Source organism: Rana temporaria, chromosome 3 (assembly GCF_905171775.1).
Source record: "Rana temporaria chromosome 3, aRanTem1.1, whole genome shotgun sequence".
Taxonomy (NCBI): Eukaryota; Metazoa; Chordata; class Amphibia; order Anura; family Ranidae; genus Rana; species Rana temporaria.
In genome coordinates, this window is record NC_053491.1 from 482,481,486 (window position 1) to 482,499,720 (window position 18,235).

An 18,235-nucleotide genomic window follows, 5' to 3' on the forward strand; every position below is an offset into this window, starting at 1 on the left:
TAACCCAGGGATCCTCAAACTATGGCCCTCCAAGTGTTGCGGAACTACACATCCCATGAGGCATTGCAAAACTCTAAAAATTCACAGACATGACTAGGCATGATGGGAATTGTAGTTCCTGAACAGCTGGAGGGCCATAGTTTGAAGACCCCTGATCTGACCCCTTAGACATGACCTTGAGCTCTAAACCTAACCCAAAGCTTGATCTAACCCCTTAGACATGAGTCATGACCTTGAGCCCTAAACCTAACCCTTACCCAAAGCTTGATCTAACCCCTTAGGCCTCGTACACACGATAGGTTAACCAGAGGACAGCGGTCTGAAGGACCGTTGTCCTAGGTTAACCGATGAAGCTGACTGATGGTCCATCACGCCTACACACCATAGGTTAAATAACCGATCGTGTCAGAACGCGGTGACGTAAAACACGACGACGTGCTAAAAAAAATTAAGTTCAATGCTCCCAAGCATGCGTCGACTTGATTCTGAGCATGCGTGGATTTTTAACCGATGGTTGTGCCTACTAACGATCAGTTTTGACCTATCGGTTAGGAATCCATAGGTTAATTTTAAAGCAAGTTGGCTTTTTTTTAACCTATGGTTAAATAACCTATGGGGCCCACACACGATCGGTTTTGACCGATGAAAACGGTCCTTCAGACCATTGTCCTCTGGTTAACCTATCGTGTGTACGAGGCCTTAGACATGACCTTGAGCCCTAGACCTAACCCTTACTCAAAGCTTGATCTAACCCCTTAGACATGACCTTGAGCCCTAGACCTAACCATTACCCAAAGCTTGATCTAACCCCTTAGACATGACCTTGAGTCCTAAACCTAACCCTTAGGTCCCCTTTACACCTATGTTTCCCATGGTTGTGTGTGGCTTCTTGTGCACACAGAACACACAATACATTGGGTGCCAAAGGACCGTGCAATAGAAAAATGCTGCCCAGTCCATTTCTTGTTTGTTGCCATGTGTTGGCAGCACCTTCAAAATCAATGGGCCACCTAACCTAATTGAAGTGTATAAAACCTTGTGTTAGGATGAGTAAGGATATGTATAACAATGGACCACATAGATGTGAAGGAGGGGCATCTGGAGGGGGTGGCTAGGGGGGGGGGGGGCTGAAGCCCCGAATGTGACCCCGAAAAGCCCAGAGTCTCATGAGGTCTCCATTGTTAGCCCCGATCCTACCGCCCTCTGGCATCTTTTAGTGGCACTTCCATTTTTCCAACATGTCCTAGGGCAGGGATCTCCAAACTGCGGCCCTCCAGCTTTTGCGAAAAACCACACGTCCCATGAGGGATTGTAAAACTCTGACATTAACAGACATGACTAGGCATGATGAGAATTGTAATTCCGGAACAACCGGAGGGCCGTAGTTTGGAGACCCCTGTCATAGGTAACTGGGAAGGGGTGCACTTTGCCTTCTCTTCCATTGGTGTTGGAGGACGTTGCCCTCACACTTTGTGCACCCATATCTGGGGTCCACCATGCATCTCCTGCACACACTAACAAAGCCGGTGGTAACAAACACTCACATTGCTCATGTAGTTCTGCCAGGATTTGGTGACGGCGGGCAGTTTGTCCTTCTTCCTCCAGTTTGGGGGTGACCCTTCCCGTACCGGCTCCTGGAGGAGACAAAAAACCAGAGGGAGCAATGCCACTTATCGGGACCTCAAAACAGAGAGGATATATATATATACAGTATGTAAGAATCCAGCTTGATGAAAAAAATGTATCTTACCAACATGTGTTCATTCATTTTATTTATTTTTTAAATCAGTGTATATGACTATAAAATGGTTTCGCTCCCTACCACAATACAAGTCTATACGTTGGCCGACCCACTAAAAACAATGCCCTCCCTGTGCAGATGAAATCTTTTTGCTGCAGCTGTTAAAAAAAGAGGGTTGAGTGATGCTTAGTCAAGTACAGAGCCCTCTGGTGGCCAATTTACACATCTCTATATTTAATACTTTATCTTCCTTTATGTTCAACAAGCCCTGTACATTTTTTTAATTATTGCGCTAAAAACGTTGTCGGAAAAAATACGAAGCCAGACAATATTGCGCATATAAATACGAGCGAACGTTCCTGCATTTTGTGCCTGTGACAGATGACGAAAGGCAGAAAACCAAACACACTGATACCCCAATTGGAACATTTTTTGTTTAATTGGAAATATTCACCTTGGAGGCGATCATGTACGGCGGGATAATCTCCACCCCCATCTCCTGGAACAATTCGCGGCATTGCATGGTAATAAAATCCCCGGCCAGGGGCGACTTGACGATACCTGCAAGACAGACATAAAGTCACCGGAGAGCCAACGGACCCCCATACTTTGCCATGGGGGATATTCTTCTACTTTTTATTGCTGTAGCATCATTACTTCTCCATTATAGTGGGGAGATGTAAGAGAGGTGAAATCATTGGATGAGAATGAACATGTTGTAATTGGCATTTGCAGCATTCAGCCCCCCCCCCATCCTCCATAGAATTCATGGGATGCTACACCCCATAGAGTTTAGAGGATACAACCCCCCCCATAGAGTTCAGGGGATGCAACCCCCCCCATAGAGTTCAGAGGATACACCCCCCCCCCCGCTAGAGTTCAGGGGATGCCACCCCCCTATAGAGTTCAGGGGATGCCACCCCCCATAGAGTTCAGAGGATACACCCCCCCCCCGCTAGAGTTCAGGGGATGCCACCCCCCCATAGAGTTCAGAGGATACAACCCCCCATAGAGTTCAGGGGATGCAACACCCCCCCATAGAGTTCAGGGGATGCAACCCCCCCCCCCATAGAGTTCAGGGGATGCAACCCCCCCCATAGAGTTCAGTGGATGCAACCCCCCCCATAGAGTTCACGGGATGCAACCCCCCCCATAGAGTTCACGGGATACAACCCCCCCATAGAGTTCAGTGGATGCAACCCCCCCTTATAGAATTCAGGGGGGTGCTACCCCTATAGAGTTCAGGGGATGCAACCACCCTATAGGGTTCAGGGGATGCAGCCCCCCATAGGACTTAGGGGATGCAACCTGCCCCCATAGAGTTCATGGGATGCAACCCCTATAGAGTTCAGGGGATGGATGCAACCCCCCACAGAGTTCAGAGGATGCAGATGCAACCCCCCATAGAGTTTAAGGGATGCACCCCCCATAGAATTCAGGGGATGCAAGTCCCCATAGAGTTCAGGGGATGCAACAGCCCCCAAAGAATTAAGGGGATGCAACCCCCTTCCCCCCATAGATTTCAGGGGATGCAAACCCCTCCCCCCATAGAGTTTAGGGCATGCAAACCCCCCATAGAGTTCAGGAGATGCAACCACCCCATAGAGTTCAGGGGATGCAACACCCCCCATAGAGTTCAGGGGATGCAACAGCCCCATGGAGTTCAGGGGTTGCAACCCCCTTCCCCCCATAGAGTTCATTGGATGCAACCCCCCATAGAGTTCAGGGGATGCAGCCACTTCCCCCCATAGAGTTCAGTGGAAGAAACCCCCCATTGAGTTCAGGTGATGCAACTTTCACCATAAAGTTCAGGGGATACAAACCTCCCCCATAGAGTTCAGGGGATGCAACCTCTCCCCCCTTAGAGTTCAGAGAATACAACCCCCCCCCATAGAGTTCAGGGGATGCAACACCCCCCATAGAGTTCAGTGGATGCAACCCACCCCCCCCCCCCATAGAGTTCACGGGATACAACCCCCCCCCATAGAGTTCAGTGGATGCAACCCCCCCTTATAGAATTCAGGGGGGTGCTACCCCCTATAGAGTTCAGGGGATGCAACCACCCTATAGGGTTCAGGGGATGCAACCCCCCATAGAGTTCAGGGGATGGATGCAACCCCCCATAGAGTTCAGAGGATGCAGATGCAACCCCCCATAGAGTTTAGGGGATGCACCCCCCATAGAATTCAGGGGATGCAAGCCCCCATAGAATTTAGGGGAATGCAACCCCCTTCCACCCATAGACTTCAGGGGATGCAACCTCTTCCCCCCCATAGAGTTTAGGGCATACAACCCCCCCCTAGAGTTCAGGGGATGCAACCTCCCCATAGAGTTCAGGGGATGCAACCACCCCATAGAGTTCAGGGGATGATACAGCCCCATAGAGTTCAGGGGTTGCAACCCCCTTCCCTCCCATAGAGTTCAGGGGCTGCAACCCCCCATAGAGTTCATTGGATGCAACCCCCCCATAGAGTTCAGGGGATGCAGCCCCTTCCCCCCCATAGAGTTCAGTGGATGCAACCCCTCCATAGAATTCAGGGGATGCAGCCCCTTCCCCCCATAGAGTTCAGTGGATGAAACCCCCCATTGAGTTCAGGTGATGCAACTTTCACCATAAAGTTCAGGGGATACAAACCTCCCCCATAGAGTTCAGGGGATGCGGCCCCCCCCCCCCATAGAGTTCAGGGGATGCAACCTCAGGAACGCACACAGAAACGCACATCATGCTTGTGGTTCTGCATTCACACTTAGTGTAGGTAGAAACACGCTTTGTGTTGCGTGCTGTTGGTGTGACATTTCAATGAGCTGCCCTATACATGGCAAAATAGCGCATGAAGCTCTGGTTTGCACGTTTTCTTCACCACACATTTTAGCTCGCAGAAAAACGGGCGGCATTTGGGGATGCCATTAACAAGCGCGATGTGTGTTTTTTAATTGCTCCGGAAACGTGTGCGGAAATGCGTCTTTCTGTGCACGCTCTCGAAATGCGTAGAGTCTAAGGCTCTATTCACACCTAGTGTATTTATAACGTGTTTCAACTGCTTTTTTGGGGGGCGTTTTTTTTCATGTGACACCCATTACAATCAATGAGCTGCCCTACGCCCAGCAAAACAGGTCATGGGGCTTTTTCCCATGATCCAGTTTGCATGTCGTTGCCAAGCATTTTACTGCACATGTTGCACATTTTAATGCGTGGCGAAACGCGTGTCTGCTTTTCCCGCGTTTGGGGTGCCATTTAAAAAATCAGTGGTGTCACTCACCCTGCTGTAGGACGTAGCCATCGTGGACCGGAAGGGCGGTGGTGTGGGTGGCGCCGCTGTCCAGAACCAGGCCTGTGGAACGGCCATTTGCAAATCTGCAGAGAGGGAAGGGTTAAGGAAAAATGTCTGTGCAGAGGATACACGGGGAATGAACATACATGACGTCATCCCGCACTGTGCGGTGAAAGATACGCGGTGAGGACGGCCGTCTTGCACAAAAAGAAGGCAGGGATGTTATAATGTTCGAACATCAACTCGGTGAGCTTCTCCCTCTTGGCTCTGGCATTCCACTGAAAGACACAAAGAATGGAGAAATAGGACCCGCCCCCTGCAGGGTTACAGCATGAGTCTGCCCCTCCTCCTACAGGGTGACACATAGCAGTGGTACTCACGGGTGCCTCTGACATGAGGACGGGGTGTAGGGCCGGGTCGGACTTCAGGTGTTTGTTGAATGTGTGGTCCAGAATGGCTTGGAAGGCCTCCCAATCTTCAACTGTTAAGATACAAGATCCACTGATGATGAGAGGTGCAAGGATGGAATATACAGGTATGATGAGGGGGGTATATGGCTAGTGGGGTCCATGGTGACTGTGATACACGATAAGTGGGGTATACTGGGAGTAAGCACATGATGAGTGGGTTATACTGGGAGTAGGTGCATGATGAGTGGGTTATACTGGGAGTAGGCGCATGATGAGTGGAGTCTACTGAAGTAGGTAAATGATGAGTGGGGACTACTGGGAGTAGATGCATGATGAGTGGGTTATACTGGGAGTAGGTGCATGATGGGTGGGTTATACTGGAAATAGGTGCATGATGGGTGGGTTATACTGGGAGTAGATACATGATGGGTGGGTTATACTGGGAGTAGGTGCATGATGGGTGGGTTATACTGGAAATAGGTGCATGATGGGTGGGTTATACTGGGAGTAGATACATGATGGGTGGGTTATACTGGGAGTAGGTGCATGATGAGTGGGTTATACTGGGAGTAGGTACATGAGGAGTGGTTTATACTGGGAGTAGGCGCATGATGAGTGGGTTATACTGGGAGTAGATACATGATGAGTGGGGTCTACTGACTACTGGAGTAGGTACATGATGAGTGGGGTCTACTGGGAGTAGGTGCATGATGAGTGGGGTATACTGGAGTAGGTACATGATGGGTGGGTATATTGGGAGTAGGCACATGATGGGTGGGGTCTATTATGAGTAGGTACATGATGAGTGGGGTCTACTGGGAGTAGGTAAATGATGAGTGGGGTGTATGGTGAGTAGGTACATGGTGAGTGGGGTCTACTGGGAGTATGTACATGGTGAGTGGGGTCTACTGGGAGTAGGTACATGGTGAGTGGGGTATACTGGGAGTAGGTACAAGATGGGTGGGGTATACTGGGAGTAGGTACATGATGGGTGGGGTCTACTAGGAGTAGGTACATGATGAGTGGGGTCTACTGGGAGCAGGTAAATGATGAGTGGGGTGTATGGTGAGTAGGTACATGGTGAGTGGGGCTTACTGGGAGTATGTACATGGTGAGTGTGGTATACTGGGAGTAGGTACAAGGTGGGTGGGGTCTACTGAGTGTAGGTACGTGATGAGTGGGGTATACTGAGAGTAGGTACATTAGTGGAGTCTACTGGAAGTAGGTACATGGTGAGTGTGGGTTCTACTGGGAGTAGGTACATAATGAATGAAGTATAGTGGGAGTAGGTACATGATGAGTGAAGTATAGTGGGAGTAGGTACATGATGAGAAGGGTCTACTGGGAGTAGGTACATGAGTGGAGACTACTGGGAGTAGGTATATGGTGAGTGGGTTCTACTGGGAGTAGGTACATGATGAGAAGGGTATACTGGGGGTAGGTACATGATGAGTGGGATATACTGGAAGTAGGTATATGATTAGAAGGGGTATACTGGGAGTAGGTATATGATGAGAAGGGTATACTGGGAGTAGGTACATGATCAGTGGGGTCTACAGGGAGCAGGTAAATGATGAGTGGGATATACTGGAAGTAGGTATATGATGAGAAGGGTATACTGGAAGTAGGTATATGATGAGAAGGGTATACTGGAAGTAGGTACATGATGAGTGGGGTCTACAGGAAGTAGGTACATGATGAGCGGGGTCTACTGGGTGTAGGTACATGATGAGTGAGGTCTACTGGGTGTAGGTACATGATGAGTGGGGTCTACTGGGTGTAGGTACATGATGAGTGGGGTCTACTGGGTGTAGGTACATGATGAGTGGGGTCTACTGGGTGTAGGTACATGATGAGTGGGGTCTACTGGGTGTAGGTACATGATGAGTGAGGTCTACTGGGTGTAGGTACATGATGAGTGGGGTCTACTGGGTGTAGGTACATGATGAGTGGGGTATACTGAAAGTAGGTACATGATGAGTGAGGTCTACTGAGTGTAGGTACGTGATGAGTTGGGTCTACTGGAGAATTTACATGGTGAGTGGGGTCCCTTGGGAGTAGGTATATGATGAGTGGGCTATAGTGGGAATAGGTACACGGTGAGTGGGGTGTATGGTGAGTGGATTGTACGGTTATTGGGGTACATGGAAAGTGAGTACACAGCAAGGGGGTACATGGTGCGTTGGTGGATCAGAGGAAAAAAACAAGGATGGTCCCCTCCACAGTCACACACTATTATTATTATTATACATTTCTATAGCTCTGACATATACCACAGCGCTGTACAGAAAACACTGCGCCGGTCACATCAGTCTCTGTACCAGAGGAGCTTACACTCTAATGTCTCCACCACAGTCACACAACCAATAGATCACTTTGGGCAGAATCCAGAACGGTGGCACCGTCTAGCACACAGCAGCTGGTCTCACCCATGACAATGGAGGATTATGGGTAATGACGGCAGCCAAGGCTGATAAGCACAGGATGGCACAGAGCGGGGCAGACAGCCGGTACAGAACAGACATGGTTTGGTGGAGAGTTGACACGTCAGGCTCACTCATTCCGTTCTTCAGCGGAGAGGTGACCTCGGTGTGAGGTCGCGGCACATGTAGACAGGTGGTGTCTATGTAGTACACCCGGCTCAGCTTGCGCTCTTTCTCTGGGTCAGACGAGACAGACTCATCCGGTGAAAAGACACCCAGGGTGGTCGGGAAGTCAGCCTGGTGGGAGGAAAGGAAAGAGGGTTCCAGTTTAGAGTGCAAACCCAATCATTAATATTGTTAAGACTGTTTATATATTTTTTTCCTTCCTGGTTCCCCTCCCCCCATAAATATCCTAATGAAATGAGAATTGATAAGGGGATAAGGGTAAGCAGGAGTAAACAAAGGGTTTCATTATGAGTTAATAAGGACTACTACTCCTTTTAACACGTTCAGGTTTTCTGGAATTGCTGGAACTAGTCTTTGGTCTGCTCATTCGCACTCAACAAAATGCATTGTAACAATGTTGAGTGAGGTGGAGTAGGTACACGATGAGAAGGGTCTACTGGGAGTAGGTACATGATGAGAAGGGTCTACTGGGAGTAGGTACACGATGAGAAGGGTCTACTGGGAGTAGGTACACGATGAGAAGGGTCTACTAGGAGTAGGTACATGATGAGAAGGGTCTACTGAGAGTAGGTACATGATGATGAGAAGGGTCTACTGAGAGTAGGTACATGGTGAGAAGGGTCTACTGGGAGTAGGTACATGGTGAATGGGGTCTACTGGGAGTAGGTACATGGTGAGTGGGGTCTACTGGGAGTAGGTACATGGTGAGTGGGATCTACTGGAAGTAGGTACATGATGAGTGGGGTCTACTGGGAGTAGGTACATGATGAGTGGGGTCTACTGGGAGTAGGTACATGATGAGAAGGAACTACTGGGAGTAGGTACAAGATGAATGGGGTCTACTGAAAGTAGGTACATGATGATTGGGGTATACTGAGTGTAGGTACAAGATGAGTGGGGTCTACTGAAAGTAGGAACATAGTGAGTGGGATCTACTGGGAGTAGGTACATGGTGAGTGGGGTCTACTGAAAGTAGGTACATGGTGAGTGAAGTATACTGGGAGTAGGTACATGGTGAGTAGGGTCTACTGAGTGTAGGTACATGGTGAGTTGGGTCTAATGAAAGTAATTACATGATGAGTGAAGTATACTGGGAGTAGGTACATGGTGAGTGGGGTCTACTGGGAGTAGGTACATGATGAGTGGGGTCTACTGAAAGTAGGTACATGGTGAGTGGGGTCTACTTAAAGTAGGTACATGGTGAGTGAAGTATACTGGGAGTAGGTACATGATGAGTGGGGTCTACTGAAAGTAGGTACATGGTGAGTGGGGTCTACTGGGAGTAGGTACATGATGAGTGGGGTCTACTGAAAGTAGGTACATGGTGAGTGAAGTATACTGGGAGTAGGTACATGATGAGTGGGGTCTACTGAGTGTAGGTACATGATGAGTGTGGTCTACTAAGTGTAGGTACAAGATGAGTGGGGTCTACCGGGAGTAGGTACATGATGAGTGGGATCTACTGAAAGTAGGTACATGATGAATGGGTCCTACTGAAAGTAGGTACATGGTGAGTGGGGTCTACTGAAAGTAGGTACATGGTGAGTGAAGTATACTGGGAGTAGGTACATGATGAGTGGGGTCTACTGAGTGTAGGTACATGATGAGTGTGGTCTACTGAGTGTAGGTACATGATGAGTGGGGGTCAACTGAGTGTAGGTACAAGATGAGTGGGGTCTACTGGGAGTAGGTACATGATGGGTGGGATCTACTGGGAGTAGGTACATGGTGAGTGGGGTCTATTGAAAGTAGGTACATGGTGAGTGGGATCTACCGGGAGTAGGTACATGGTGAGTGGGGTCTACTAGGAGTAGGTACATGGTGAGTGGGGTATACTGGGAGTAGGTACATGGTCGACCATTACCCATTACTTATCCTGGGGACTGTACTACGTCTGCAGTCTCTGACCATGATAATGTGATCATGACATTGTCGAAAAGGGGCGGCACATGGGTGACCCTAAAATGATGCCCACCCCCTGAAAAAAGTTCTGCCGACGTCCATGGTACCTAACCTTTGACACACTCCAAACTTTGGAATTTGAATTTACTGCACAAAGCCTTGACCTTAACTCTACTGAACACCTTTGAGATGAACTGTAACACCAGCGGTGAGCCAGGTCTCTCATCCAACATCAATACCTGACCTTTCCCAGAATTTCCCAGACCTTCTCCCAGAATTCCCAGACACACTTCAGAATTTTGTGGTAAGCCTTCCCAGACAAGTGGAGTCAGCTCCATAAGGAAATGGTCTGACCAGTTCGTTGTGGGGGAACTTGAATGGCCTGCACAAAGCCCTGACCATCAATATTACTGTACACCTCTGGGAGTAATTAGGGCACCAATGGTGAGACACGTCTTTTCATCCAACATCAGTACCTGACCTCACAAATGTTCACCCTCCAAAATCTTGTATGAACCCTTCCCAGAAGAGTGGAGCCAGCTCTATAAAGAAAGGTTCGAGGAGTGTGGTGTGAAGGAAATCGAGTGGTTTGCACAGACCCCCGCACTGAACACTTTTGTGGTTAAATAGAACACCAACGGTGAGCCAGGTCCAACATCAAGATCTGACCTCAGAAATGTTCTTTTGGCTGATTGCACAAAAATTTCCACAGACCTACTCAAAAATGTTCTGTGAAGCTATCCCTTAAGACTGGAGGCAGCTTTCACCACTCCCTTCACTCTAAAAGCTCTGGGAAGATTTGGTCTGCAATTGTCCACATTTGAAGAGTACTGCTTAGACAACTGGACTTTCAACGCAAGTACTCTCGAAAATGTATAGTCTACTGATAGACCCCCCTCCCCTGGACAATTGCACCTACCATGCATAGATAAATGGGAGAAAGAGATTGTAACGGAATGGCCTGTGATACCCAGAGACTTTTGAAGGATGCGGGGTACTCCTGTGCCAGCTTCACTAATGACTCTTGGGTCTAGAGTCATCCTATGTCCAATAGGGGCATAGGATGACTGAGAAATGATATCATGAATTACATGAGATGGGACAATAATGATAATTCATGTATTGCAGGATATCTTGAAATATTACAAGTTGTTAATTCTGACCCCAACAGGTCAATAGGAGAGTGACTCATTCAATGTGGTACATAGACTGTTGAGGTGCTAATTAAGTCTACCTGGCTGTAGTGATAAAAGCTTGCTGTGATGCATTCTATTGTCTATTGTGCTAATTAAGTCTGCCTATCAAGAACCTTTCATTGTGTGAAGCTCTATTGATGATAATATGTGTTGAGCACCCATTGTGTCATGTTGTGGGTGGAGTTAAGCCATTGTTTCTTGGGGCTTCTAACTGTATATAACAAGCCTGAGGTTACCATTAAAGTATTCATTCGTTTGGAACCAGAGAACAGAGCTTGTGTCTCGTTATTCTGGGGAGGGGGGAGATCCAATGGGTCGTGTCTGCTGGATTGTGAAGTGTCGGATAAGCTGTCTTGGGTTGGTGGAATGGAATATCATAAACGGTGTTAACCCCTGAACGTTACAGAGATGAAATGTAAATTTACGATAGGTCAAAGACAAAATATGTTTCGATTCTCATTAAAGTCGTCCATCTGCACCTAAATCCAAGAAATAAACTACAAAATACTGACAAGATGGTACCATACCCCACAGGTGCTACATAAATTTTATCCCGAGGTGCCCGATCATTGCTGGAGATGCCAGAAGGAGGGAGGAATGATGCTACACATTTTCTGGTCCTGTCCGAGGATAGCACCATACTGGCGGGAAGTGCGGAACATTGTCCAAAAACTCACTGACTATAAGATACCCGATGACCCGGCCTTCTTTTTACTGCATGGTGCGACCATTCCAGCCAAAAAATATAAGAAATCAATTTTACGACATTTGATAAACGCCGCTAGGGCATGCATCCCCCTAAAGTGGAAAAACATTTCTCCCCCAACAATTGGCTGCTGGCTCCACAAAGTGTAAGAGATTAATAAATTGTAGACATGTGCACACTGAAATATTTTGTTTCGTAATTTCGTTTTCGTCCGAAAAATAAATTTATTTAGTTACTCCCGAAATTCTAATTCAAATTTAGTTTTTCGTAAAAAAAATGCATTCGTCCGAAAATCCAAATTAAGGTCGAATCTGTCATTGAAGGCTTATGGTGTCTGACGAATGTTCTAAGAAAAAAAAAAAAGAAGATTCGACAGAATCTTAAAAAAAAAAAAAATTTGACTCTTAATGTCTCTCTATGTCGAATCTTTATGTCTCTCTATGTCGAATCTTCATGTCTCTCTATGTCGAAGTCTCTCTATGTCTAATCTTTTCTCTCTATGTCTAATCTTTTCTCTCTATGTCGAATCTTCATGTCTCTCTATGTCGAATCTTTTCTCTCTATGTCAAATCTTCATGTCTCTCTATGTTGAATCTTTTCTCTCTATGTCGAATCTTCATGTCTCTCTATGTCGAATCTTTTCTCTTTATGTCGAATCTTCATGTCTCTCTATATCGAATCTTTTCTCTCTATGTCGAATCTTCATGTCTCTATAATGTCGAATCTTTTCTCTCTATGTCGAATCTTCATGTCTCTCTATGTCGAATCTTCATGTCTCTCTATGTCGAATCTTCATGTCTCTCTATGTCGAATCTTCATGTCTCTCTATGTCGAATCTTCATGTCTCTCTGTCGAATCTTCATGTCTCTCTATGTCGACTCTTCTTCATGTCTCTATAATGTCGAATCTTCATGTCTCTATAATGTCGAATCTTTTCTCTCTATGTCGAATCTTTTCTCTCTATGTCGAATCTTTTCTCTCTATGTCGAATCTTTTCTCTCTATGTCGAATCTTTTCTCTTTATGTAGAATAATATTGGACTAATAGAGTTAAGGTTAGGCACATTCGACCGCAACGAAAACGAAAATAAACCATTTGTTTATGTTGGATCTTTCGGTTTTCGAAATTCGGACGAAAACGAATGCACATGTCTAATAAATTGGAAGATCTTAATAAGTTGAAGCCTAGGTTCACACTGCTGCAAATTCAAAATCTCGCGGCTGCGATTTTGCCGCGATTTTGCCGTGATTTCGGCCGCAATTTAATGTAAATCGCGGCCCTAAATCACAAAAAGTAGTACAGGAACTACTTTTTGAAATCGCAGATGCGGCGTCGCACTGATTAGGACAGTGCCATTGCCGACAATTGCCGCCGATTTGAGATGCGATTTGACATGTCAAATCGCATCTCAAATCGTTCCAAATCGTACCCAGTGTGAACCAGGGCGGAAGATCTTACACTTTCAGCACAAAATAAACATGAAAAATACTCAGAATTTTGGACTATATTTATCCTCTCTGAAGAAGGTCTAAACCTACTTAGATCATGATCGTTCAGCATATGTGTCCTGCCTAGCTGCCCAAAGATAGGGCACTCTCATCCCTCCCAGGGTACCCACCTCCCCCCCTTTTCCCCCTCCTATTCTTTCTTTTTATCTAGCTACTACATAGGTGTCAAACACAAGGCCCGCGCGCCGAATCAGGCCCTCAAGGCCATTTCATGTGGCCCTCACACCTCCAGCCTTCCTCTGGTCCTCCTCCATACCCTTACTTTCTTCTTTTAAGCAACGCATTCAGCTTCTTCCCAGCAGCAGCATAAGGAAGGGGGGTTACACTGTGATGTAAGGGAGAGTGGGGGACTCAAATTCTGATGGTGGGGGGGCTCTTGACATCAAATGTAAAGGGGAGGGGGTGCGCTGGACATCTAATCTTACAGATACAACCGGCTCTTTTGAGGGCAATCATAATGCTGATGCGGCCCACAATGAAATTGAGTTTGACACCCCTGAGCTACTATATGCTGTTGTCTTTTATTTTTCTCTCTCTCTCTTTTGAAACTTGGAAAATGGAAAAGGCGGTCCCGGTGACTTGTCGGTATGGTCCCCCTATCGAGATGGTTCCTGTAAGGACTGCGCAGGCGCAATCCTTGCCGACGGAAATCTCCGAACCTCGGCCGGCATCCAGGCTCATTCCTTAACATCCCCGTGGATTGGAGGATGTTAAAAAAAGAGCCAGGAGGCCGAGCGAGCTTAGCGAGCCGTCCAAGCGAAGCGAGGACGTGAGGCCGACTGGCCACTTACCTCAAATTCCACGTCGCCCTGGAGGTTCGGTGATTACCGTCGGCAAGGATTGCGCCTGCGGAACCATATCGTCAGATCACAGGGACCAGTCTTTACAAAGTAATTTGTTGGTTGCCATGCTGCAGGAAATATATCCACACAGATTGTACATTGGGTAATATATGCATGGTTTAACTCAACATCGATTCGGTTGTGTTTGTTTTCTGTCCCCGGTCTATTATCTTGATGTATCTGGTGCGTTGCAGACTACAAGCTGTCAATGTGACAACTCAAAGTAAAAGGAAGAATTCTGGTCAGCACACTGAGGATCACAGAGGATAGCTAGCTATGATATAGGGGGGTGAGATGGGGGTAGATAAAGAAGGGTAGGTACCTTGGGGCAATCTTCACCTGCATAGCCGGCCCGGACCGAGTACGACCCGATATCAAACACCAGAGCCCCGACCTCATCTGCAAGACAGAACAAAGGAGCCCCATTATAAAATATTGTATGGAGGGTGCAGGATATATTATATATTATATAGAGGATGCAGGATGTGTTGTATATTATATAGGATGCAGGATGTGTTGTATATTATATAGAGGGTGCAGGATGTATTATATATTATATAGAGGGTGTAGGATGTATTATATATTATATAGAGGGTGTAGGATGTATTATATATTATATAGAGGGTGTAGGATGTGTTGTACATTATATAGGGTGTAGGATGTATTATATATTATATAGAGGGTGTAGGATGTGTTGTATATTATATATAGGGTGTAGGATGTGTTGTATATTATATAGAGGGTGTAGGATATATTATATAGAGGGTGTAGGATGTGTTGTATATTATATATAGGGTGTAGGATGTGTTGTATATTATATAGAGGGTGTAGGATATATTATATAGAGGGTGCAGGATGTGTTGTATATTATATAGAGGGTGTAGGATATATTATATAGAGGGTGCAGGATGTGTTGTATATTATATAGAGGGTGCAGGATGTATTATATAGAAGATGCAGGATATATTATATATTATATAGAGGGTGTAGGATGTGTTGTATATTATATAGAGGGTGTAGGATATATTATATAGAGGGTGCAGGATGTGTTGTATATTATATAGAGGGTGCAGGATGTATTATATAGAAGATGCAGGATATATTATATATTATATAGAGGATGCAGGGTGTGTTGTATATTATATAGGGGATGTAGGATGTGTTGTATATTATATAGAGGATGCAGGGTGTGTTGTATATTATATAGAGGATGCAGGATGTGTTGTATATTATATAGAGGATGCAGGATGTGTTGTATATTATATAGAGGATGCAGGATGTATAATATATTATATAGAGGATGCAGGATGTATAATATATTATATAGAGGGTGTAGGATGTGTTGTATGTTATATAGAGGGTGTAGGATATATTATATAGAGGATGTAGGATATATTGTATATTATATATTATATAGAGGATTCAGGATGTAATTTATATAATTTATAATGTTCAGGGTGATGTGCAGCACTCACCTCCCCCGTACACCCCTCCGCTCATCCTGCACAGACACCTGAGGACCCCCAAGCTGGCCACATCTGATCCCCAGGACCAGAGACCGTCTGAGCATTCTTACCCCACCGACCAATAACAGCACAGCCTTCCCAGACATGCCCTCCCTGATTGGCTGAGGAGGACGTCATTATTACCAGCCTGTCTGTCGCCTGATAGAAGAAATGGAGAGCCAGAGAGAATTCTTAAAGGGGCAGCGCAGCAAGATCATCACACTGCACCACAGAATACGGAGTCTGGAGCGATTAACGATCGCACCGCGCTGGCTGCGTGATTCCGGCTGCCTCAGACAAAGCCAATCCTTTCTTTATTCATTGTGATAAAAAACCAAAGAGTTTGAAGCATTTGATTTTGAATCGTATGACGGATGACTACATAAAGATGATGCTCAGGATAGCGCAGAAATGATGAGATAACTAAGCGCAGGAGGAGTCTAAACAAAAAACAATCGGCGGTCCGATCGGCAGAGGCGACACCTAAAAATCGTCTGGGGTCGTCTGCATCACGTTTCTTTATTTCACCAATAAAACGCGTTTTGCGGCTTTAAACAGCCACTTCCTTTAGTTAACCACTTAAGCCCCCCGGAAGAATTTGGCTGCCCAATGACCGGGCCATTTTTTGCGATTCGGCGCTGCGTCGCTTTAACTGACAATTGCGCGGTCGTGAGACGTGGCTCCAAAACAAAATTGACGTCCTTTTTTTTTCCCACAAACAGAGCTTTCTTTTGGTGGCATTTGATCACCTCAGCGTTTTTTTTTTTTTGTTTTTTTTGCGCTATAAACAAAAGAAGAGCGACAATTTAAAAAACAAAAAAAAACAATATTTTTGTACTTTTTGCTATAATATTTATTCCCAATTTAAAAGAATAAATAAAAATATTATTATTTTAGGTCGATACGTATTCTTCTACATATTTTTGGTAAAAAAATAAATAAATCGCAATCAGCGTTTATTGATTGGTTTGCGCAATAGTTATAGGCCCGGATTCACAAAGCACTTACGTCGACAGATCTCGATATACGCCGCGTAAGTGTAAATATGCGCCGTCGTATCTGTGCGCCATGCCCACAAACTGAGGTACGCCTCATTAGCATGGCTCACGCCCACTTCCACTTACGATGACTTGCGCCTAAGAAACCCAGTGCAGATTTGGCAGCACTGGCTTTGTGAATCCAGTGCTTGTCTCTCTGCACTGCGTCGGCGTAGCGTAAAAAAGATACGCTACAGCGGCATAAATATGCGCCGATGTATGTGAATCCGGGCCGTAGCGTCTACAAAATAAGGGAATAGTTTAATGGCATTTTTATTATTATTATTTTTTTATTAGTAATGGCGGCAAGCTGCGATTTTGTATTGTGACTGCGACATTATGGCGGACACTTTTGACACCATTTTGGGACCGTTGTCATTTATACAGCGATCAGTGCTATAAAAATGCACTGATTACGGAAAAAAAATCACTGGCAGGGAAGGGGTTAACACTAGGGGGCGATCAAGGGGTTAATTGTGTTCCCTAGGTGTGTTCTAACTGTAGGGGGGACTGACTAGGGGAAGAAATTGATCGGTGTTCATACATGGTATTGCCCCTGAGAGAACCAGGATTTGTGTGTTTGTTTACACATACGCATTCCCACTCTGTAACGAGCAATCGCGGGTGCCAGGCGGTCACCGCAACCGGGCACTCGCATCGGCACCGGGGACACGGAGGTGCCTTAAAGAGCCGACATAAAGCTACGACCGCTCGCGCAGGGGGGCCAGCCTGCTGCAGTATAACTGCGGCAGCTGGTCCGAAAGCAGTTAAAGGGTGTTAACATTAATGGTATGTATACAGCTGTGATGTCATCAGGTCCTGTTTGTTCTCTGGGAACAATTATGAACCCCCTCCATGGCCCAGATGGGGCTTCAGTTTTTTCCAGCACAAGGACCACATTGTAAATTTTTCAGATATCAGCAGGCCCCCTAGATAAAAATGTTTTTGGGACTTCCTTCACACCAGAAGTTCCCATTACATCAGGGCCCCCTCTATCACATCAGAGTTGCTGCAAGCCAGGTAAAATCTTGTAGCAGGCTGGAGAAGTTTGGAGACCCCTGTTCTATAGCAATAGTTCCCAACCCCAAGCCTCCTAACTAAAATGTTTTTGGAACTTCCTTCACATCAAAGTCCCCATTTTCTCCCAAACCCCCCCCCCCCCCCCATCACACCAGAGTTGCTGCAGGTCGGGTAAAACCTTGTAGCTGGCTGGATGTGGCCCTCTGGCCATAGTTTGGGAACCCCTGTTCTACAGAAATAGTTCCCAACCCCAAGACTCCTAACTAAAATGTTTTTGGAACTTCCTTCACATCAAAGTCCCCCTTTTCTCCCAAAAAGCCCCCCCCCCCCCCATCACATCAGAGTTGCTGCAGGTCGGGTAAAACCTTGTAACAGGCTGGATGTGGCCCTCTGGTTCCCAACTCCAATCCTCGAGTAACCCCAAGCCCCCTGGCAAAATGTTTTTTGGTCTTCCTTCAAATTAAAGTCCCCCTTTCCTCCCAGAAGC

At 46.3% G+C, this 18,235-nt stretch overlaps 1 protein-coding gene across 2 annotated transcripts in view; it reads right to left on the reverse strand.

The window, feature by feature from the left end:
* Positions 1-15,764, reverse strand: part of ACTL6B (actin like 6B) — a 37,526-nt gene extending 21,762 nt beyond the window's left edge. Inside the window, exons 1-8 of one of the 2 annotated variants that reach the window (XM_040347027.1) lie at positions 15,662-15,764; positions 14,509-14,585; positions 7,981-8,143; positions 5,394-5,494; positions 5,194-5,291; positions 5,002-5,096; positions 2,196-2,302; positions 1,545-1,634 (exon numbers count right to left, since the gene is read on the reverse strand). In XM_040347027.1, the coding sequence (XP_040202961.1) occupies positions 1,545-1,634; positions 2,196-2,302; positions 5,002-5,096; positions 5,194-5,291; positions 5,394-5,494; positions 7,981-8,143; positions 14,509-14,585; positions 15,662-15,686 (756 nt within the window). In that variant the 5' untranslated portion in view covers positions 15,687-15,764. The remainder of the gene's footprint in view (positions 1-1,544; positions 1,635-2,195; positions 2,303-5,001; positions 5,097-5,193; positions 5,292-5,393; positions 5,495-7,980; positions 8,144-14,508; positions 14,586-15,661) is intronic. The other variant, XM_040347028.1, reaches the window with a different exon arrangement.
* Positions 15,765-18,235: the final 2,471 nt, after the last annotated feature.